The 25,340-nt window shown below is 38.8% G+C and overlaps 1 protein-coding gene across 4 annotated transcripts in view; it reads left to right on the top strand.

Annotated features, from left to right (window-relative positions):
* Positions 1-25,340, top strand: part of nckap1 (NCK-associated protein 1) — a 218,777-nt gene that overhangs the window by 37,527 nt on the left and 155,910 nt on the right. For 2 of the 4 annotated variants that reach the window (XM_043693453.2, XM_043693454.2), the window contains exons 2-3: positions 315-332; positions 1,145-1,255. In XM_043693453.2, the coding sequence (XP_043549388.1) occupies positions 315-332; positions 1,145-1,255 (129 nt within the window). The remainder of the gene's footprint in view (positions 1-314; positions 333-1,144; positions 1,256-25,340) is intronic. The other 2 variants (XM_043693456.2, XM_043693455.2) reach the window with 1 other exon arrangement.

Raw genomic sequence — 25,340 nt, forward strand, 5'->3', positions numbered from 1 at the left:
TGAATTATAATAATTTAGCAATCTATCTTCCTGTATGGTGCCAAATTAGTATAAATTTCATAAATTTGAGACTCCACAGCTAAACTGAAGTGCATGCAAGTGCATGTCAGGGAGCTTGCTCTTAAAGTTTTACATGGACAGGCAATGATTTGATCTCTCTATGATTCCTTGTCTTGAATCTCTGCACTTTTTCTGTTTACACATGTCATTAGGCATTTAAAGTATTGTTCCCTAAATTTTGTGCAGACGCATGTCAGATGTTGGAAACTTGTGTTTTACATGTGTTCTCTTTTTCTGTTACAATGCTTCCACAGCAAGGACAAGTTTGGAAGGTTTGCAAAGCTTTTCACCTTCCCTCTGCTATCAGACCAGCCTCATCACCCATGACTTTTCTCTTTGTGATTCACAACGCGTAGGACATTGAATGAGCCATTCAAAATCATTGAGTAGAAGGCTAGATAAAATTAACTGTTCGGATTCTTGCTTCATACTTTTAGATTGGGTTACACGCTGTATCTGGTTCCTTCTAACTGTCACATGCATATGCTTCTGCATCCCCTTAGGAATGCCACTGAAACCTTTCATTTCAAAACAGCACCCAACAATGAAAGAAAAAAAACACATAATTTCTTGAGATCAGCAAGGAACTTATTTTCCAAGGGGAAAATGTTTGATGATAGACCAAAACTTAGAAGTGTGCACTGCTTTAAAATGTTCCCCTATTAACATATTTTAGGTTTAAATTGAGCATGTAAAGCATTCACAAAGCAGTGTGAAAGCAATATGATGTATAAGGTTTGAAGTTTGCAATCTGCCAGTTTTGAATAACCTCTTTTAGTCCCTACCTTAGTAGTGCTTAGATTAAATTATGCATTTTTCTTTTTAAGGAGTGAACCAGTTAACTCTCTGCTATACTACTGTGTTCTATAACACTTCTGTAGCACATCTCTTGTTCTCTATCTCCCATTGCATATTTCAGTTGTGACGATCCCTTGCACTTGCCTATTCATTCTGTCACCTGTTCACTGAAAGCGGTCTTAAAATCCTTAGTTTGCTGGTTGACTGCTCAAACATTTAATTGTTTAGTATTAATGGAAGACTCTCCAAGACATTGTAATGTCTATATTTTTATTCTTTGTTGTAGGCATGTGGGGATCCAAAGGCGAAACCTTCATACTTAATTGACAAAAACTTGGAATCTGCTGTCAAATACATTGTCAAAAAGTTTCCAGTTGTTGATACTCGCAACAACAGTGTAAGTACTGAACAAGTTTGAATGGATTTATAATGTAACTTCCATGACTTATGAAATTTTGATGAAAATTGCAATGTACCTGAACTTGAATTGACATTTAGATAATTGATTTAAAGTTTTCATAATTAATTTCAAAATGCATTTCAACGTGCAATTTTCTAAGTACACGTAAGTAGTCTTGTTGTTCAAGATTACATTGAGTAATGCTAAGTACTTGATTTCTGATGGTAACTTGATGTACTGAAACATGTAGTAGGGTCTGGGTTTCTTTATTCTGTTTAAATTTATTTTTCTTTGTTTCAAAAATGTGACAAAACTCAAACTATTTTTTTGGAGAAATATTCAGCTGACCTGGTAGCATCAATGGAGAGAGAAACTGAATTAAAATTTTGATTTGAATATAACCTATTCTTGTCGTCTTTGTAACTCTGTCTTTAGAGTTTTGAAGCAGAGTCATGCTTGACTCAAAGCTTCAACTTTGTTTCTCTCCCACAGGTACTACCATAGCTGCTGAGGATTCCCAACATCTGCAGTTCTTTGCATTTATTTCAGAATCTTGGATGTTTAATTTAAAAGAATTTTTCCATTCCACACCCGATTTCAATTTTATCTTTCTCACTTCATAATCTTGAACAGAATTGCAATTGGAAATTCAAGCCATTGGGTTTAAGTCCTTAAGACCATGTAGGATTGTTTTGAATATATTGTCACCTTTGTGGGTTTGATGGGGTGGGGGACTATGGTAGAGACGGTTGGATCGGTTTAAAATGATTATTGTCTATTTAGACTGGAACGTTGTTCATCAAGAATCTTACCTTTATCTTGTAAAAGATTTTTTCTTATGTCACATTTAAGGTATGAAAGATTTGTATTTCATATTTACAGAAAAAATATCTTTGATATATTTAGGGCACCTCAGTGTAATTTACAGCTAATTAAAAGGACTTGGAGTGTTGCAGTTCTAAAATAGGAAATTGGAGTTTATGGGGTTAATAAATTAAGCATTCAATGAAGATGAGCAAATGGACAGAAAACAGTCAAAATTAATGGGTTGTTGTCCGGCCGTAACTAGGTTGGTGTCACAAGGATCATTGCTAGAGCTTCAGCAATTTAAGGAGTGTAATCTGTCCACGTTTGCTGATTATTACAAAGCTATTTAGTAAGTTATGCAAAGGGATATAGACAGGTTATAAATCAGAAAGAGCAAATGGAATGTAGTGTGAGGATGTTTGGGAGGGAAGAATTGAAATAAAGCAGAGTTTTAAGTGACGAAAGACTGAAAACAATGGCATTCAGAGGTACAAGTTTATTTTTACACAAACCACTAAAAGTTAGCATTCAGGTACAGCAAGAATTATAAAGTTATGAAAGCATTTGTTTTTCTTTCAGAAGAATTGGGTATAGTAGTGAAGAACTTTGACTGCAGCTTTGTAAGGCCTAAGTGAGACCGCACTTGAAGTACTGCATATACTTTTGGTTTCTTTCCATCCAGAAGGATGTCCTTGCTATGAACAGGGTGCAGTAGAGGTTCATGAGGTTCAGTGTGGGGTTTGTCTTACAGGAAGTGATTTGATAGATTCAGCCCAATAGTCCATTTCATTTCACATAGTTAGGGTTGGTGTGATTGAATCATAAAATTCTTCAGGGGCTATAGAGAATGCTTCCTCTGGCTGACTAGTGTAGAACTAGGGTCACCCCTCCAATTAAGGGGGTGGTAGTTTGTGACTGAGATGAGAGGAAACATCTTCAGTCATCAAGTTGTGGATCTTTTAGGATTCTCTCCTCTTGAAAGTTTTGATCATCTGTTATTAAGTATACTTGAGAAAAGAAATTTATGTTTGAGATATGAGTATAATTTGACTAAGGACTTAGGCGATACTTTTGGATTAGGGAGTATGCAATTGCTTTCGGATAAAATGACGTGGGTGTAGTCACAGTGATTTGTTCTGAATTGTGCATACAGCAAAACTGGAAAGCTGGATTTTTAAAGGAGGGCCGAGGTTGTTGGAAAGAAATACAAGGTGCTCTCACTTATCGACAATGGTAAAAACATCTGTAGTCACAGTGGATAGACTCTGAGTCTCCAAATTTGCAGAAAGCTGTGAAGAATTTCAGGATGTAAATAGTCATACTTGATTTAATGGTAAAAGCCCTTCACCAGGAATACAGGCAGAGTGCCTGAAGGGTGGAGAGATACAGGCCTGTATTCCTGATGAAGGGCTTTTGCCCGAAACATCAATTTTACTGCTCCTCGGATGCTGCCTGAACTGCTGTGCTTTTCCAGCACCACTCTACTCCAGAATCTGGTTTCCAGCATCTGCAGTCATTGTTTTTACATACTTGATTTAATTTCAAGGTAGAATAGAGTTGACGTCTAACAGGTAATCAGTATTTCCAGCTGGATGGAAGGCCCATGTGAGTCATGTTGCCAAGGAAATCTGCTTTGAGAGGGAAAAGGTTTGTCACAAAACCAAACAATTGACGTGGCACAGAGGAGGCCATTCAGTCGACTATGCCAGCACCTTTATGAAATATGTGAAATACTCATCTGGGTGAAAATCTGCTAGGATCTGAGAGAAAAAGAAAGCAGTTCAAGATTGTAAATTTGTGCAATGCATCTCCAGAATGTGGATGAGAGCTTATACTGGGCTTCAGTTTGTGAGAATTTAAGACCAAGTTGGAAGATTTGCCTCACTTGAGCTAGACAGAAAGGATCTTCAGGAAAGGCCTTGCTCTGATGGATGGCTCTGTGGTTAAAGGATAATAGGCTAGGATGGGAAAATAACAGAAGCAAACCCATGGGAGCTAAGCATCACTTTGGCATAGTTCCAAGACAATTGAATCTACTTAAGGAATAGTGTAAACTATAACCATTGTGTGGGATTTTTGATTGTGATTAAATGTAAAAGATTGTTCTATGGCTTCTCCAGTTGCCAAAAAAAATGTGTTTAGTCAGTTTTACTTTTAGTTCAGATTTTATGGTAAAAGACTTCAAAATCAAATCTTATCAATCTATCAGCTGGATGTTTGATTTTTTTTTTCACCTTCCCAAGAAATTGGTCTTTAAGCGATTGTGACAATGTTTTTTAGATTCTTAGTAAATGTGGCAACCAACTACATACACTAAGCTTCCACAGACTGCAATGAGATCATGACCAGATGAACTTTTTTAAGTGATTGAGAGGTAAATGCAACTCTGTTTTATGGAAACTGAGATTTACTTGAGAGGACAATTGGAGCCAATAAAGTTTAAAGATTTATTGGATAAGTAGTGGTTTCAAAGTGCAGCACTCACATCCCAATATTAGTTTAGATTTTGAGCTCTGAATTGGGACTTGAAGTTAGAACCTTGAGTTAGAGGCAGAAGTACTACTGATTGATCTATATCTGAGACACAGATTAGCAATAGATCTGATTGATTTCTGGAAGGAATCATTATGAATTGCATGATTGCACAGATCTGCACATAAATGAAGTTGAGGTTGTACGCTGATACGTTTTGAATTTTTATACCAAATGTTGAGAAAATGATTACTACTGATCCACTCGACATTCTTTCTTAAATAAAAACACAATGCTTGAAATACTCACCAGGTCTGGAAGCATCTTTGGAGAGAAAATATGTTAAAGTGTCAACTCAATGACCATTTATTTGTTCTGAGAGGTTAGAAATACATAACTTAAAAGCAGATGAAATGAGCAAAAGTGGGAAAATAACAAAATGGAGGGGCAACAGATTAGAAGACAGGAATAATTTAAATTACAGGATTTGCAGCGACTGGGCCAAAGCAATTGATAGTGAGACAAGTAACCAAACATATAATGTATCTAGAAGATCTATCAGAGCAAAGGAGCAATCTCACTTGTTGCCATTTTGAAAATCTAGCCCCTAAGACTTAACAGGAATAGACTATTTGGCTCTTTCAGCTTTTTGGAAGTAAATAAATGTGCAAGAATTATGTGGATAAAGTGGAGAAACGTGACAGTACTGCTGGAAAATATTTTGTTGAAACTGTTCATCTTGCATTCATCAGGGTAATTTGCAAGAAATTACAAATTTGAAGAAAAACACCATTTACACAGTGTGAGAGGAGTCTGTTAATTGGTTGGCATGTGAACTTTGATTGCTATGGAGAATAACTAAGTAATGCACAGCTGCCAGTAAAATGCCAGTTTTGCTAAAATTATAAATAGGGCAATATGCCTCCTTGGTCAAGGCATTGTCCCAGGAAATGAACCACAGATTAATTGTCACCTATTCTGTTGCAATGAAACAGGCTTAGTATGTGTATATGTTTGCAAAGAATAAAGTTCTATATACTAACATGCAGCTTCCAGTATACTTAATTGAGCCATACTGCGAGCTTGACAACCAGTTTAGAGGTGACAACGTAATTCTCAGCATATTCAAGCATACACAGCAATTTAATGTTAGACAGTGTGCCATGTTTTGCAAGTACAGGCTGGTTGGGGTACGGTAGGTATTTTGGTGGCCGCAAATAGCGGAAGGGATATGTTACAACAAAAATAGAAATTGCTGGTGAAACTCACCAGGTCTGGGGGATAGCAGAGTTAAATGTTTTGAGTCCAGTGACACTTAATCAGAAGAAATATGTTGCTTGATGTGATGCACTGGTCTTTGGGATGTACAGCCTACATACCTTCGAGCATACCAACACTGAAATTCACATGCATTACTCTTCTGTGTGATTGGTAGCACATCTTTTTAGTTTGACAGGAGCATTGTGTAATGGCAATCACCACTTGTCTTGCGATTGGATAGTAGCAGCCTGAAATGGCTGGCTCCAGTTGTGGCTCATCTGGTTAGAGATACCTTCCGCTTCAAGATAGACTGAGTAATTTTAAGAATGGAAAGTTTAAAAAAGCTCAGTTTAACAGCACTATGCATGACCAAATAGATGGTGTTGCCAACAGGACTGCCACTGAGACCAAATCTGTACAGTTTTGGTCCCTTTATTGAAGCAAAAATAGAATTACTTCAATAGTTCAGAAAAGATTACTCAACTCCTGCCTGGGATGAAGGGCTTATCTGCTAAAGAAACGTTGATCCTATACCGGTTGGAGTTTAGATGAATCAGGTGAAACATCCAAGATTTTGAGGCAAACAAAACAAAATACTGTGGACGCTGAAACAAAATTCTGAAACGAAAACAAAGTGATGGAGAAAATCAGCAATCCTGGAAGCATCAGAGGAGAGGAAAACAGTTAACATTTCTAGACCAGTGACCATTCGGCAGAACTGAAGCAGCTGGGAAAAGACCCTAAACCTATGTCCTGTAGTTCTGGACTCCTCCCACCCCAGGGTGTCTATTTATGCCATCTATGCCCCTCATGATTTTATGAACTTCAATAAGGTCACCCCTCAGCCTTTGACGCTCCAGGGAAAACAGCCCCAGCCTATTCGGCCTCTCCCTATATGCTTTAACCCTCCAACCCTGATCATATCTTTGTACATATTTTCTGAACACTTTGAAGTTTCACAACATCCTTCCTGTAGTGGAGAGACCATAATTGCACACACTATTCTGAAGGTCTTTGTCAAATCCATAAAAGCAGCATCGACTGCATTTCCTTAATCAAACGTCTTTGTTTATGTCATCAAATAACCCAATTTAATTATGTTGTTCAAGTGTGATTATCTGTTTACAGATTCATTCTGGAACTGCTTAATTAATTCGTACACCTCTGAGGGCCTATTGATTCTTGTTCCCACATTCCCAATGTAATGTTTATAAAACTTTATAACCACTAATGTTCGACTGGCTCACCTATAGTTAGTCACATGCTTATATGCTTTTTTTTGTTTCAGGGTGTCACATTTGCCACTCCAATTTCCCTCTATAGAACGGTTATTGTCCGTCCCTTTTGGTATTTCCAGAATTAAACCTCCCTCTGCAGGCCTTCCACATTCTATCATCTGAAAAAATTGAATTCATCCAAAACTTTGCATATGTGCTAACTTGCACCATGACCTGTTCACCCATTATTCATACTTCATTTAGAAATCTGGTGATTTACCTGCTTCTGCTGAATTTTTGCCCCATCCATTACCTCTATGATTTCTGTTTCTATCAATATTTTGTCAGAATCCCCCTTCCTCAGTCAACACTGAAAGAAAGTACTGATTTAGGATTCTTGACTTGTCTTGGACTTTTAGGTTACCGTCACGCACTTTGTTCCTAATTGGACCCTCGCATCCTCTTTATATGGCTTGGTGTTTACATGCTATTAGAAGATTTTTGGGTATCTCTTTATGTTGATTGCCATTCTATTCTCGTTCACTGTCAGTCTTGTATCTTTGAACTTCCAATTTCCATTTTTGTCTGTCCAATTGCACCTAGAGAATCACCTACAATGTCTTTTTTTTTTACCCCCAACAGTCCTACTGGTGCTTCTCGAGGATCTAACCTCGATCCTCCTCTTGTCTCATCTACATGCAGCCCTGAGCCAACATCGTTCAGAAACCTGTCAGTTTTCCTTGTAAACTGATTCCATTCAGTTCTACCTCACCACCACTGTTCATCACATCCCCACAGTTTCTAACTTGGTAGACTATTTCTCTGACATACAAAACTTGATCTGAAGTTTCTTCTACCTCAATAATGGGAAGACAGGAGCTATTACCTTAATTCTGTAACTGCAATCACTTTACTGGCAACTGAATCCATCATTTTCTGACAGTTACCTTAAACTAAACCAGACTGTGAGTAACCTTGGTTTCATATTTGAACCCAATATAATCTATTGAACACAGAATTGTGCAATCATTAAAACTACTTCCCCGAGTTTCATTGTCTGAGTCCATCCTTGTCTCAGCACGTTTGCTGAAACTGACTTCCGTCCCTTTGGTCCCTCTAGAATGACCTCTTTTAACCCACCCCCCTGCATGTCTTATACATTCTATCCTCTTGAAAATTTGATTTCATTCAAAATTTTGCATATGTGCTAACTCCCACTGTGAATTGTTCACCCATTGTTCATCCTCATTGCCCTTCCTTGGCTTTTGATTTAACAACACTTGCAGTTTAAAATTATTGAACTTGTTTTCAGGTTCCTCATGTCCTCACTGCTCTCTCTCTCCCTCTCCCTCTCTCCCTCTCTCCCTCTCTCCCTCTCTCCCTCTCTCTCGCTCTCTCGCTCTCTCGCTCTCTCGCTCTCTCGCTCTCTCGCTCTCTCGCTCTCTCGCTCTCTCGCTCTCTCGCTCTCTCGCTCTCTCGCTCTCTCGCTCTCTCGCTCTCTCGCTCTCTCGCTCTCTCGCTCTCTCGCTCTCTCGCTCTCTCGCTCTCTCGCTCTCTCGCTCTCTCGCTCTCTCGCTCTCTCGCTCTCTCGCTCTCTCGCTCTCTCTCTCTCTCCTGTATCCTTCAGTCCTGTAACACTCTAGAACATCCATACTTCAGTTTTGACATCCTGACTGTGTCAAACTTTGATCACTTCACTGTTAGTGGCAGTCAAAACTTTAAGCCGTAGAATTCATTAGTCTTGAGAAATCACTCCAGGTGTTCCTCTGGGTAATGTCTTAAGTCTAACTGTCTTCAGCTGCTTCATCAATAACCTTCCCTCCATTCTTGGGTCAGAAGTGAGGAATGTCTGCTGATGATCAGACACTGAAGCAGTCCATCTTTCCTTGCAGCTCGACCTGTGCAACAGTGAGCTTGGGCTGATGTGGCACAATGCTATTGGCAACCTAAGTACCAGACTATGACCATCTTCAAAGGCAAACATCTAACCAACATAATTTGACGTTCACTGGCATTACCATTGGTGAATTCCTTACTGGCAATGTCTGGGGTTTCTATTAACTAAAAAGTGAACTGCTTTAGCGATACAAATACTGTGGGTACAAGAGCAAATGAGAGAGTTCTGTTCAAGTAATTCAGCTCAAGACTCCCTAAAGTCTGCACATAATCTACAAGGTAAAGTCAGGAGTGTGATGGAATACTCTTCACTTGCTTGATTAAGTACAGTCCCATCAATACTCAAGATCCTTGTCACCATTAAGCACAAAGCATCCTGCTTGATTGGCACACCATCCACCTTCCTCCACCACTGAGACACAGTGGGGACAATGTGTACATCTACAAGCTGTATTCCAGAACAAAACAAGGATCCTTCAAAAACCCTTTCAAACATGTGACCTTTATTACCTGGCAGGCCAAAAGTTGTAGATGATATGGAACACCAGTCCATACAATTTCACTCCAAGCTGTACACCATCCTGAATTGGGTCAATTTTGCTGTTTCTTCACTGTCACGTCAAAATCCTGAACTTGATGCTGAACAGCACCGCAGGTATACCTGTATTGCGTAGAATGCATGTTTTCAAGAAGGCAGCATCTCCAGGACTGTTATCAATGAGCAATGAACATCACACTAGTAAGTGATGTTCACATGTTTTCAAAATATATTAGAGTGTTAACAAAAGCAATCCAATGGAGACAGGCAAATTGGACCTAAAATTGGCTTTGTGGCAAGGGCCAAGGGTAATGTTGGTGCTTTTTCCCCACTGAAAGACTGTTAATGCCGAGTCACACAGACCTCACTATTCAGTCTCTTTTTCTGTAGTTAATTATTTAGACCCAAGTAGGGCACATGACAGAGAACCTTTGGAACAGAAATAAAAACTAATTGTATTTAGCAGGAAGAATGCTTTCGACTGCAGAAAGCAATTGATGATCTGGTTTATTGGTCAGAAAAGTAGAAAAGCACATCTTGGGAATTGTAATAAGGCAAAGGAATATTAAGTGAATGGAGGAATACTAAATGTGATTGAACAGGTTGATGAGTTGAATGATGTGGTATATGGCATGCTTTTCACATTAACAGGGACACAGAATACAAGTGCATAGAGTTAATGTTACTGTTTTCAATACTAGACTGCAATTTGGGTACAGCATACAATTCTGATCCCTACTTTTTATTAAAATACCTTGTGTTGGAGATTTAGCCCGGAGTAGCAAACTTGAACTGTGAAAGATCTGAAGAAGGATCACTGGACTTGGAAGGTTAACTCTCTCTTCTCTCCATGGATGCTGCTAAACTTTAAGCTTTCCAGCAATTTCTGTTTTTGTTCCAGAATAAGCATTTTCATTTATGTGATGCTTTCAAAATAGGACTAACATCATCAGGCTTTTGAAATGAAAATTAAATAAAGAACACTACCTTGAAACACAGTGGGAGGAATTTGGACATTCACATAACCGTAGTCCATGAGATGGGTTTTGAGCAGATCTTTAAAGCTGGGAGAGAAGTGGAGAAGTGTCGAATTTTTCAGAAAGTAAGAGACAGTTGAAAGTTGTGCCACTAATATTGAGGTGAATGTCGAGCAACTATACAAAAGAGCAGAGTCTGAACAGTGAGGAGAATTCATGAAACTGCTGGAAGTTACATCGGATGGGATGAATTTGTGGAGAGATTTGAAAACAGGGACTGAGGAATTCAAATTGTATATTCTCGTGCTCCAAGCACTTTTAGGTGAGGATGGTCACTGCACTTGAGCAGGATAGAATTTAGGTAATTTAGAGTTTGTGTTGGAAGAATTTGAGACCTGCAAATGTGACGTTAGCCTAATAGCTAAGAGGCAATGCAAGTGTGCGTTAGGACAGTAAAGTGTGGAAACCGGTGCTGTAATAAAGATGGGATTGTGTGTCTTTGGTATTAAAAATATGAGGATTGAAGCTCAGCTCTAGGTTGAACAGGACTTGAAGGAATTCAACAGTATATTCAACAGAAATCGACGAAGCTCCTTGGATGCTGCCTGAACTGCTGTGCTCTTCCAGCACCACTAATCCAGAATCTGGTTTCCAGCATCTGCAGTCAATGTTTTTACCTCGTTGATTTTAAACCTACTGCGAATCCTCTTGCAAGGATGCCTGCCTTGAAGAGGTTTTCCTCCTCTCTCTACAAGAATCTCAGGGAGTCCCTCTCCCACTGCAACTCCCAGATTTCTGTCTTTGTCAGGAAGTTCTTAATTATCCATGACTTGATGGCTAGCCGACATCTTGTGGATGATTATGAATTTAAGAAAGGTGGTTGTCTGTCAAACTGGGCACTGACAGCAAATGGAAGATGACCCATGCCTCTCGTCATTATTACAGAGATGCAGTAAGTTGATGAAACTTAAAATTTCATCCCATCCTTGGAAGACTTGAAGTGACAGACTGAAGATAAGAAGAAATTAGTTCTAGATGTTTTAGGTACTTTGATGTTCTAGATACTTACAGTGTGGATTTTGACTCGGAGACTGAAGAAATAAGAAGAAATTAGTGTTGAAATCTAGGCTTGTTTTCTTTGGATGAGAATTGAGCAGTGAAAAAGGATGAATGCAACTATTCTAAACTTTATGGATTAATTGAAAAGGACAAAGATAAATCTCAGTTGTGGAAGCAATAAATTGTGTCTTAGTCTAGGACACTGGTGTCCACTCCTGTCATGGTTTTGTGGGGTCACTGAAATTCAGACTGAGAGAATTTGGATAGTTTTAAGATTTAGATTTCAGAGTGGCAGATAATATTCTAAAACCTTTGGAAAGGAGAGTTTGGAATGAGAAGTAATCTAAGAGCATTGGACAATTGATGGTAAACTGTTGTATTACAATGACTGGTTTGAAAGAATTAGATTATATTGACTCTTAACAGTCATTAACATCAGGAGAGAAATTGACAGATTGCCTTGATGAGAGAAAGAACATGAGGTGCTGGAAATGACCTGTTAAGAACCATGAGCAACGATGGGGAGAAATTAATATTGAGGATCAAAGCTAAATTATTGGTAGGAGTTGTAAAATGAAGAATCAAAGAGGAAGATTAGCAGAGGCAGCTATATGAATAGGCATGCTGTGAGCAAGGAAAACTATGAAGTCTTGACTAGAAGGCGCATGGAATGGTAAAGGGGAGGCTCATTGTGTTGAAGAAAAACTTAGGGTTATCAGTGTCCTGTGGGCTGGTCCTGGAAATTCTTGAGATTTATTTGCTGGGGGAAATGGGGCTAATGGTTCTAGCCTTGATGAAGGCCACTTTACCGATATGTACCAGATATTCCCAATTTTTCAGTCCTTGGATTTAAAAGATTGAAAACATTAATTGTATCCAGGGGAATGTCAGGCGTAAGAGATAATTGCATCATGCAATTACCACTACAAGGGCAGTTAGGTAGGTCATAAATAATGACCTTTTCAGCAATGCTAATATCCCAAAAACAATATTTTACAAAACAGACTCTTTAAAGTCCACAACAATAAAATTGGAATGATAGGCAGAGAAAGTATGAAGAGTTGGAAAGTCTTTTGTGATTCATGACATGCTGTTGGAAAGCCCACATTGAATCTGTGTTGATTTTCTACATTGACCCAAGTGGTGTACTGTCTTGAGAGATTACACGTTGTAGTCATAATATGTTCTGCTGTTGGTACAAATTAGTTCATGGACAACCAGCTTTGGCTACTAGCTCTGTCTTTACTCCTTCCCATTCAGCATGCTGATAGTGCTATGTTATATGATGGATTATGTCCTTACTGAGAAGGTGGCAGTGAATTGCCACCCTGAAAACTGCTGTCCTTGTGTAGACACATTCATACTGCTGTCAGGGAGGATGTTCAGGATTTTGACTCGGCTGAAGAAATAATTTTAAATACTTCCAAGTCAAGATCATGTGTAACTGAGAGGGGAACTTGCAAATGGTAATGTTCTCAAACAGTCGACGAGCTTTGTTCTCCTGGGTAGGAGAGGTCACCTATTTGAAAGGCAATGTCAAAGGAACCTTGGTTGGTTGCTGCAATGTGGATAGTACATTCTGCTGCCACTCTGCTTAAGCAGTGGACTGAGTAAAAGTTCAGAGGATTCCAGTAACACTCAGTCTCTGACCTGCTCTTGTGGTCTCTGTACTTGCGTGGCAAGTCCAGTTAAGTTTCTGATCAATGGTTAACTCCCAGAATGTTAGATGGTTCAGCAATGCAAATATCCTTGAATATCAAAGGGAGATGGATGTGTCCTCTTTTGTTGAGTCATTGCCTCGTATTATGTGGTACAGATGTTACTTGCTAGTTATCAGTTGCATTCTGAATGTTGTCCTGTTTACCAGTTCTTTTGACAATGCTGTTTTGGACAGATGTATCTGTAATCAATGCTGTCCTTTGGTCGATGAGTTAATGCTTCGCCACAGGGTAAAAAGTAATTTGGAGGAACTAAGGGTAGTAGCAATATTCTTGCATTTGTGGGGAGGCAGATGAGATTTAAATGACCATCACCAAGAATATCTGTCACTAAACCTCTGATAATTCCCCTATGTTGCTCACTCTACATTTGTTTGAAACTAAGTGGCTTAGGAAGCTTTACTTTAAGTTGCTACATAAACAAAAGTTGTTGTTAATGACCATGCACTTAAAGGATCATGAATGTTTTATCTCCACCCTTATAGCTGCTGGTTGACAAAGTTAGGGCATTCCACAGTGTCACCAAGTGGCTGAATCTGACCACTACATCCAGATTCCAAATTTTTCAGTTTTAATCCTTTATATTTTGTAGCTGATTATATTAGAGCAAACCTAGTGACATTTGAAGTAGAAAAACCCTTGCTACCACTTCGAAGCAAGGAATTTGCAGTGTGAGATTTTCCAATTTAAAAATTGGGCTTCTTGATGTGTTTTAAAATCGAATTTTACAACCACCTCAGTGATTTTAATATTAAGTTTTCTCTCTCTTTCCCAAACCTTCTCCAGCCTGCAAATGTTTGTTTGTTGTTGCCCTGAAGTACAGTGCTGAGAGAACAAGCATTAGTGGTGGTGTCTCAGAACTGAAGATGTCATCTGTCAAGCTAAGCAAGTCTTCAGATGACCGATGAGCCCAATTATGAATTCCCAACATTTTCTGCACTATGGGTGTGTTGTTGCTTGGGGAAATGAAATTTGTAGCCTTGAATTGGCTTACTTTTTCCATGTTACTGTCATTCCATCTTGCTGGCAAGTGGCTGCATTTCATAGTGGCTTGAACTTTGCATCAGCAGCTGCTATGATGTGTGGTCACCAATTTGCTCTTCTAAGACAATGACATCATGTCTCCATGCTTTTGGGTAGCTTTTTTGGCACAGCTTTCAAGTGTAATATATTTGCACAACTCTAAAACTTAAGAAGAGGGGAAGATTTTGAACAAAATCATATTTATTCATGCATAGAGTTAAATGTCATTTCATGTTCTTGTTAACTTTAATATTAAATGCAACCGCAGCAGGTCAAAGTTTCAGTAACAAGATGCAGGAAGTTATTTTCTGTGCCACACCTTGTGATTAGTGGAGAATTTTGCACAATTATTTTAATTGTAGCAATTGTTGAACTGAATTGATAGCCTTGCAACCAACTCAGTCGAACAATTGTACATAGAAGTTTATCAAAGAATTGCGAATAAATAGGGGTTTTCACCTATAAAAACTAGGCATTACATTATGCTTGAAATTGTTGTCCATCCCCATAGTTGCAGCCTAGTCTACTGAATTGTCTTGATAGCTGATATTCCCGTGAACAATGTTAGATGTTTTCCACGGCAGAACATTACTAGGCATAACAACATTAGCAAAGGGATTTTCTTTCTGTTAAATGTGAATATTATTCTGGATTTTATATTTGAATTACTTGGGATATTTTCCGCACTTACCAAGCAAATGTAATTTAGATTCAATACAGCTCAACATGCAGGAGTTACCATTCTTTCCAATCTTAACAGATATTTGTGAAATTTATCTGACTGTTTGATGTTGTGGTGTAAAACTGCATAAACTGTACTTTGTACACCAAATATTACATTAAATAATAAACTCAGTTTCTGTCTGCCATGTTGCAGCTCCAGCTCTTCAAATCTCACCTCCCATCTATTTTTTTTTTCTGACTTTGTCCACTAGATATCCACTTTCCTTGGTTAGTTGCACAGCCAGAATGTTGAGCGGGACCCCTTCCAGAAACGTCGGAAGCTGGAGATGATACAGATGTTGTAGGTTGTCACTTCATTCTATGCCAAGTTTCTGGCCAGCTCCAGAATCTTGATGGTCAGGAAAACAGGGCGGTGACCTTGACATGCTCAATACAGTAACACTTGTGCAAGTGGATATGTTCAAGGACGAAGTGGAGACCTTTGCTCCCTCACTTTTGCCCACTTTGCTTTCTGTCTGTTAATTGGTTTTTAATTATGTACAGTTCAAAGCAGACGAGTAAAAGCTCAGAAAGAAACTGAGATTGAAGCTCTAGTGTTTTAGTGAGGAGGTTTTTGTTTGTAATCTGCAACTTTGTAAATGTGTTAAGATTGTTTCAACTTCTAACCTTCATGAATTGTGATTGGAATGGAATATGGTAGCAGAGAATGGTTGCTTAAAGATGAAGGTTGGAGGCCAAGAAAATCTAAATTAGATACAAAAACTAAAATCTTAGTCATGCTGGACATTTTAGAAGGCATCTAATTTTAGTCTATAGCACAGAAAGGCCCTTCAGCCTTTCGAGTCTGTGCCAGTCAAAGAGAACCATCTCACTGGTCTAATACTACTTTCCAGCACTTGGTCCACAGCATTGTAGGCCTTGGCATTGCAAGTGTATGTCTAAATACTACTTAGATTTTTTTTGTAAGGGCTTTCTGTACCAATTCTTATAGGCAGTGACTTCTAGATTCGCAGTACTTCTGAGTGAAAAAAAGTTCTTCATATCTCAACTAAGCTTGCTGCCCCTTAGCTAAATCTAGGCCTCCTGGTCATTGTTCTCTCTGCCAAGGGCAAATATTCCTTCCTGTCTATGCCCCTTGTAATTTTATACATCTCAATCATGTCCCCACTCTTTCTCCTCTGCTGTAAAGAAAGCCACCCCAGTCTGTCTAATTTTTCTTCATAACTAAAGGTCTCCAGCCCAAACAAAATTCTTGTAAATCTCCTCTCCCAAGCAATCACATTTGATTTGATTTATTAAGGCTGTCACATGTACTGAGGTACAGTGAAAAGTATTGTTTTGCATGCTATCCACGAAAATAATACCTTATATCAGGATAATAGAACAGTAAGGTGTAGAGAAAGATCGACTTTAGTACGAGATATGTTTAAAAGTCTTAACAGTGGGGAAGAAGCTTTTCAATCTGTTAGTACTTTTCTTTTCAAATTATATATCTTTTACATGACGGAAGAGAGTGGAAGAGTACGTCCTTCTGTAACTTGGCTTTCAAGTACTCTAGGTTGAAACTTTATTGCTGGAACAGCACAGCAGGTCAGGCAGCATCCAGGGAACAGGAGATTCGACGTTTCGGGCACAGGCCCTTCTTCAGGAATGAGCCCTTCTTCAGGGCTCATTCCTGAAGAAGGGCCTGTGCCCGAAACGTCGAATCTCCTGTTCCCTGGATGCTGCCTGACCTGCTGTGCTGTTCCAGCAATAAAGTTTCAACTTTGATCTCCAGCATCTGCAGACCTCACTTTCTCCTTTCAAGTACTCTAGTTGTGGCCTAAGCAAATCATCTTTACAGTTCCAAAATAACTTGCCTGCTGTTTAACTCAGTGCCTCAGCTAACAAAGCAAAGTATCCCATATACCGCCATAACCATTTTATTACCTGTCCTGCTATCTTCAGGGACTGGCAAATGTGCACACACAGGTTCCACTGATCTTTGGTGCTTCCAAGGATCCTACCGTTCATCATGTTTTCCTTTGCCTTAGCTGTCCTGCCCTAGTGCATCACCTCACATTTGTCTGGATTGAATTCCATTTGACACTGATCAGCCCATCTATATTCTCCTGTAATCTAAGGCAAACCTGCTGACTATTTACCCATTTCTGTATTACTTGATCAGCCCTCCTACATTCAACTCTAAATTGTTAATCTGTACCACAAACAGCAATGGCCCCAACACTGATCCAGGCATGACGCTGTGATGCATATGACCCCATTGGGATCTCTGTCTTCATTCTGCACCCAGGTCTGTGTGACATTATCATATTTAGTGATTCCTAATGTAATGTCCTTTCAGAAGCATCATCCTGTACAATATTTCCCTCCATAGCATTTGGACATAGAAATATGTGGCAACTTCTCCAATTCTAACTGCCTGATTTCTCTCCAAGTTTCTGACTTCTTTATCTCAGGTGGTTTGGAAGTTTTGTAATTCTCCCAGAAAGCATTTTCTTCAACCTTGCAAGATTTGTATCTCTCTTACTTGAGGAATCTTGACTTCTATTCTGATTGTCTGTAAGTGATTTCTCTGGATGACTTTTATCTACAAAAGATTCCAAGAGATAATGTTGGTTGGTCAATTACCTTAGCCTGAAGGCACATATTTTCTGAAATTACCTTTGCAGGGGATCCAATCCCTGCTAACTGAGGAAGTCCGAGAAGTCATAGAATTCCTACAGTGCAGAAAGACACTGTTCAGCCCATTGAGTCTGTACCAATTCTCTGAAGAGCATCCCACCCAAACCCAACCCCCTACCCTATACCATAACCTTACATTTTACCATGGATAATCCACCTGATCTGCACATCTTTGGTCTATGGGAGGAAACTAGAGCATCCCACAGAGACCCACGCAGGTATGGGTAAAATGTGCAAACTCCTCACAGATAGTTACCCAAGGCTTGGATTAATTTTGGGTCCCATGTGCTATGAGGCAGCAGTGCTAAACGCTGAGCCATGGTGCTACTAAGGTAGTTGCCCCATAACAGCATCTGGAGGTCTTGAACTCCTGAATATTCATCAAGGAAGACAGATTTTCAGTTGAGAAAAATGTATTGTTTCTCACAGCATCCTGGATTTCATAGGCAAGAAAATTATTTTTTGTTTGCTCTGAATCTGTAGATGTTGGTTTGGCTTTCGTGGAGTTGCATGCAGCTCATTTTGTTCAGTTAACCCTTATCTTCGATCTGCTGACAGATATTTGTTGAAATACTTAAGCTCGTAGCTTCAACTTGTTGAGTAGGTTAGATATGTCGATCCACTCTCTGTGGATGTCTTCCTGGTAAACTAGATGTTTTTCACACCCTCAATTCTGTTATAAGAAGATTGTTGCTTACTTAGCACTAACTTTGTTGATCCTAGGAACTCTGAACGACAAAAGATTAAAATGTCATTCTTGAACTTGAGTCAGCGCATCATCTGGCAATAAAGTCAAGTCTGCTGTATCAACTCGATCGCAACTTTGCTTTTGCTGTCTAATGTATATCAATAAGTTGATCAGGAATTCTGTGTTTTCAAAGTGCTATTTATTGAGGGATAAATATTGGCTAGGACGTTGGAGAAGACTCCCAAGTCTCCTATGGGATCACTTGTGTTCTGCCTTTTAGGCGAGTTGGGACTCTGGGATTGACACCACATCTGAACCTTGCCAACCAATCCAAACATGTGCAGGCTAGATGGGTTAGCCATGGGAAATGTTGGATTACAGGGATAGGGTAGAGGTGTGGGTCTGAGTGGGTTGCTGTTTGGAGGGTCGGTGTGGACTCAGTGGGTTGAATGGTCTGCCTCTGTACTGTTGGGATTCTGTAATTCTATGAACAATTTCAAGATTTCTGAACTCAATGAGTCATAATGTTCATTCTTGTTCTTATTACTGCTCTTTTTGGCAAACTTTACTGATTTTATATTCAGAACAAGGTTTTTTGGTACCTTTGTGTCACTCTTTTAAAGTCACAGACTTCCTGTTGACAGGATGAAATGATTCTCTTTTGACAACATTGATAATGGTGGATTCTGTCTTATTTTTGGATTCTACCATGATTCTAGGATATACACTGAAAACTTCCAGTGGTTGTCCCATAACGTATTGGTTGATTATGATTTGTTCCTGGACCAATTGTTCTCTTGGAACTAGTTGATCCCGTTCTCCTACCTCAAGGGTGTTGAGGTCAAAGCATGCATGAGAAAATGTGAATCGCTATGCATTTTCAAGTTTTTCAAGCACTTTGTGTTGCAAAGTTACTATTGCCTCGAGAGTTATTCCATGTGGACGCTGTGTAGTTTCATTTTTACAGGCTGCAACATGTTTTTTTCAATCACTGTATGATCTGATAAGGCAGTGACTCAACTCTGTATGGTGCTTAAATTTAATGAGATCTCCAAACTTTGATTTCCTCTCGGAATGCCTTTGTCTTTTCTAGAGGTGATTGCACTACTATATTACGAGTATTTTTTCCATGATTGGACACTGCTTATGTCCATGAGGCTTGTTCCACATTGCTGAGGCTGACTGTTTTGTATATGTTGTTTGGTTTGCTTATATTTGTAGAGTGTCTGTTTATACCTTAAAAAAATGGATTGGTCCTGTTGGCCGTCTTCGCAAAGGACTCTCTAACTGCTAAATGTGACAGCTTTATTGTTACTTTTTTACAAGCCCACACTTTTCCCTGCACCTCTTCTGAGCTTCAGAGTTTACCCTGGAGTACAGCATTTGCTTTGCCATTTCTTCAGCAAGTCCTGCTGACTGCTCATCCAAGCGCTTCTAGCTGCTGACAAGCACCAATTTCTTTAACTTGACTTCTGAAAATTCTTTCTCCTGGGTCAAATAGATTTTTTGTCATTATTGCTAACTTAGGATTTTTAATTATGATTACAATGTTGTTGACCATGTAATATGCTTTGCAGAACCAACCACTACCAGCTAATGGCCATGTAGAGCATACACGCCAAACCTGATTCTCAATGTCTCTTCTAATTAACCTGTTCTGGATATTTTGTAACATCCCTCCAGAGCAAGTGGGGCTTGATCCTGGGCCTCCTGAACCAAAGGTAGGGCCAGTACACTACACTGTAGGAGCACAATCTACAACTTTGTTCATCCTTAGGTTGAGAACAATGAGTCGAAGCATGAAGAGGCATGTCTTAACAGTAGGAATTAGCTTATCACATGACAGTGATATCTATATGTTATGATGCCTTCATATTTAATGATCATTGTGGACTTGAGTTTGAGGGATTGTGGAAATACCTGGATCATTTTTTTTTTTAAAAGGTTAATGCAAAGACCATTGGAACTTGGAAAGGAAGACTTTTCTTAGAAACCATGTGGCTCTAGATAATTGCTGATCTCAGTTGCCTAATCTCACTTAAGGGGATACATCTGACTGATTTCTAAGTTGTTTTTATGGCTATTTTGTTTGAACAGTATTTGGCATGTTTGGAAATTATTTTTGGATTTTTCAGTTGGGGAAGCATGTTAAAGAACAGGCCATTCAGCTTGTCTTTCCTGTTTCTAAAGCATCTTTGTTATAAATCCAGACCAAAACTTGGAAGTTTGACGGCACGATGTTTTGATATTTGGTCTCCTGAGCAAGCTGCATCTGTCAAGGCTCCAGAGATGAAAGCTTGTGTTTTGAAAATCCGTTTAAATATTGGTCAAGTCACAAATACTCATGAATGAATGACAAAAACAAACAAATCTTATTGATCAGGAGGTTCCCCACCCCCCCGCAAAGTGAATCTCTTCCAAAGATTCCTTTTTTTTCCTTTTATCTATTGTTCGTTTGTGTGTGTGTTTTGGGGTACACCATCATCTTTGCATGTTATGAATTAAACAGTTTTGCAATTTCAATGAATCTGTTTTTTCTTACAATACAATAAGTTACAGTGCAGCCAGTAAGAAGATCACTGAAACTCTGATGCGTTGAAGCCGTTAACAAAAAGTTTAAATTTAATAGAGAGAAAATGTACAAGTGACTGTATCAGGATCCAGGTAAACAATTAAGTTGTTACCTTATGGAGGAGTGGGACCAGAGGAATATGACGCACTCCTCCCATGTTCATATTCAGATTAATCAGGAGTCGGGGTTAATACCTCTGACCCCATCAGGCTTTCATGCTAGACCTTTTATTCTCTACTTGAGATTCTATGGTACTAGCAGATTGGGTGAAGCCTAATGCAATTAGGCTAACATTAATAATTTCAAAACAATTACATTTACCTCACTTTGCTGTTGCCACTTCCTTCTAGAATTAAAATAGTAAGTGAAGACCATGTGAGCTGTTGAGCCATCACTGGATAGTGATGAAGCTTTTAACCTTCTAATTGGCTGAAATTTATGAAATAGAAAGTGACCCATTCTGTGCCTGAGGCAGACTTAATTTTTTTTTAGTTTTCAGCAAACAGATAGCCAATTCATGGAGGAATAGATTAAAACATTGTCAATTTAATTTGAGGATCCCTTGATCAATACCTGCATTTGAAGTTTTGTTGTGCTGTGTTCAGATGTCTTGTCATTAAGCTGCTTCTCCAACTGATGTTTGGTTTTCTGAGAAGGAGAACCTAACTGATCATGCTTTAAGTATATGGCTGGGAAGCATTCATAGAACATTTCATTGTGTCATAACTAATGAAGAACCTGATAATTGCCAGATTTCAATTTAGGCCCAAAATTAAATCCAGGTGTGAGTACAGAGGCGGGATGATTAAAGACATGCAGAATAAAGATGAAGGTACCTATTGGAGATCCACTAACTAGCTATTGTGGCAGAAGGCAATAATGGAACTGCAATAATAAGTAAACTAATCTCAGCAAATGCCAAGTGCTTTGGTTATGACTTGATAACCAAAGTAAAAAGCAGGTCTTGAAATGATACATTCAGAAGAATATGTGAAATTTGAAGTTAATGATGAATTATACAAGTTATACTGGTCACAATGAGTTTTAGTCCTCTGATGACTGAGAGTTTAGTGGACTGACTTAACCAAGCAATGTTAGGTGATGCTTTCAGTTAACAGTATGTGGAACATATTGCTTAAAATGTTATATTTAATAATTAGTGAGGAGCTAAGCAGGATTAAGGACTACAAAGTTACTACTTGCTTGAGCTTTGGTGCTGAAAACATGCAAGGTCATAAAAGAAAGTAGAATTCTTTGTCACATATCAGGAGTAACCCTTCTTTTCTCAGTATAATTAAGCAATCTCTAATGTGATCGTATTATGCTGTTAAATGAGAAGTTTGAAATCTATATTTAAAATAAAGTATTGGACAATGCCAGGCTCTGCTGTTAACCTTGCATTAATTTGTGAATTCTTACAATTAGAGGAGAGGATAGAAGAGTTTTCAATCTCCGTTTTGTGGTCACAGCAGCTAGGTTTAGCCTTTCTGCAAAAAAAAACCTAGTAAGGAGAAAATCATGGAGAAAGGTGCTGAGGAATGGACATAGGACTCCAACAATTGATGTTACAAGAGTATTTGTCCATGTGAAAACATGACCATCGTGAGCATTGTGGAAGTGATCATGTAAGACCAATGAAATACAGCATAAAATTCTAGTTGATAATCAGCTTGTGAATTGACAGTGCCATGCTAAGAATTCCCTTTAGTTGATTGCAAGATATAGTTCTAGTATGTCAGTTGGTGGATAAAATCCCAAATTGTTTTCTGTGCTGTGTGATAGATCATCTGATCTGGGAGATGCCCCACAGTTAGTTGGGTTTTTTTGCTGCTTATTTGAATATTTTACACATAGGAACAGGGTTTTAACCTAGGCAGAAGTCCAAAAAGACAAAAGTATAAAGATGATTATGAAGCTGTAGTGGCTGCCAATAAACTTGAGGAAAAGTGATAGGCAAAAGAAAGAAAATTGGATGATTGGATACAGAGTGTAAGGTACCTGATCGGGGATAACTACACAATTAAAGTGGTATCATGATTCGGAAAAAAGCCATTTAGCCCATCATGTCTGTTCTGGCTTTCCATTGAGAACTATGACTTAGTGATATTCTCCTGCCTTTTCCCTGTACACTTGCACATTATTTCTAGACAAGTACTGATCAGATACCCTCTGATTCCCTCAATTGAACCAATTTCCACCTTCCAGATAGTGCATTCCTGAACCACTTGTCGTGTAAAAATATTTTATTCTCAAGTCATACTTGCAAATCACTATTACTCTGCTTCTGTCACATGCAAACAATTCCTTAAATCATTCCCCTCATAACTTTGGAAAATTGTATTCGATCTAATCTTAGCTGCCTTGACTCCAAAGAAAGTAATCTCAGCCTCTCCAATGTATTCTCATAACTAAATCACTGAAAAGTTCATTTCATTTGGAAGTTATAGAACAGAAGAGAGGCTAGCTAGTATGTATTATGGAATGTATCTGAGTGTTATGGAGTCATAGAGGTGCACAGCACAGAGACAGACCCTTCGGTCAAACTGATCCATGCTGCCCAGATATCCTAAATTAATGTAGACCCATTTGCCAGCGCTAGGCCCATATCCCTCTAAACCCTTCCAATCATATACCCATCCAGATGCCTTTTAAATGTCGTAATTTACCGGTCACTTCCACTTCCACTATGCCCTCTAGTTCTGGAGTCCCCCCCCCCCCATCCCACCCCAATCCAGGGAAAAAACCTTGTCTATTTATCCTATCCATGCCCCAGATGATGTTTGCAGATGTTCAAGTGGACTCTCTCACAACCTTTCCCATAACTGGAAAAGTAATCTTGAAAATCTCTAGCAATTTTGACTGTGTATTCATGAGTGTAGATCAGTTGACAAAAAAAAGCCATGTTTCTGTCGGATGTTGTTTTTCAGAGAGAAGCGTTTCTGAAATCATCCGAAAAAGCAGAAAATGCAGAATTGAAAATAGAAGCAGTCCATATGGAATTGGTTTTAAATTATTAGTTTTGCTGAAAATAAGTTATGTTAATATCAAAGGAAAACATTAAGGCATCTTCATGTTACATGATTACTTACAGGATAAGAAGTGTTTGATTAATAAGACTAGAGCCAAATTTAAAATATGATATTAGGCCTGTGGGGCTTTAAGTATTAATAAAAATATAAATATATTCAAGATATTTAAGTTGCCAAGCAATGTAGGTTTGCGGTGACTTTAAACCTCTCTCGCTTCGTCATTTTCTCTCTCATGCTCTCTCTCTGTGTTCACGCCCTCACTGTCATCCCTACCTTTGCTTTACTCCCATTCTTCTCACCACCTCTGTCTTGCTGTGACTTATTTTGGTTTAATGCTATGTACCAAGGGACCTATGCTTTCAAAAATGGCTCCTAGCGCAAGTAGAAGGGATTTTGTGCAGATAGCTTTTAACTTGATTATCCAGAACATTACACATGCATTTGCAATCCATTGGTGAAGAGTTGCAAAACTGTGGCTCGTGACCCCTGCTGGGTCACTGGATAAGCAGTTGGGGTCATAAATTTCCTTTCCTTCAAGGCAGCAGTGACCACTGTGGAGACAAAATTGGGCCTCAATGGAGCTTCTGTTGTGGGCCAGTTTGTTAGAGTCATCGTGTGTGGTATGCTTTATGTTGAGATTTTTGCTGATAATAGCAAGATTTGATCAGTCTGAAGGATTGTTATTGTTGATGTATTTCGAAGGAGGAGTGGGTTGATGGAGATTCACAGCATTATGTTATCAGTTTTAAGTTGCTGAATAAATGAGTTTCGAAAGCATGAACATTGAAGGAGTTTTATTTATTGAAGTTGTGGCAGTGAACACGTCACCTGCAGTTAGCAAACTCTCATTTGCCAGGGAGAAAAAGCTCTTTCCACCCATTATCAGTGTCTCAAGAACCCTCAAAAACATTTGCAACTCCCACTTCCCCTTAAACTGACAATACATTTTCCCCCCCTCCATTCAACTCTCTCTCAAAACTCTCCCTACCTCCACACTCTCCTTTTGGTGTTATTGTGACTTAAAAGCATGAAACTCAGGCTACAATGTTGAAAAGTCTGGGGTGCTATTGTGCTTGCATGTTATTGAAATTTACTACTTGTAAAATCTTTAACATGTGTTAACTTTTTTTTGAAGTGTTAATTTTGGCATATAAAATTTGTTTCTGTTTAGTCTTTCATTCCATCCAAATAATATTGGAAATATCTCTTGCAGTGAGCTTATTCCTTCCACAGTTTTGTAACCATTTCTTGTTGCATGAATCTCTTCATTTTGTTTTCTAATGGTCATGAATAAGCAAAGATGAGACAATAAAGAAGGATAATGCTCTGATTTCACTATGACTTTGGATGAAGGGAACTTTCTTGTCAATGAATGGTCTAGGAAATGCATACTTTATAAAGAAGGATCATGGCCCTTCTAGTGAAAAGCAAGTTCAAGTCTGAGTCAGTGGCGTGTA

This window comes from Chiloscyllium plagiosum, unplaced genomic scaffold (genome assembly GCF_037043375.1).
Source record: "Chiloscyllium plagiosum isolate Xiang-an unplaced genomic scaffold, Cpla_swu_hap1 HiC_scaffold_7, whole genome shotgun sequence".
Taxonomy (NCBI): domain Eukaryota; kingdom Metazoa; phylum Chordata; class Chondrichthyes; order Orectolobiformes; family Hemiscylliidae; genus Chiloscyllium; species Chiloscyllium plagiosum.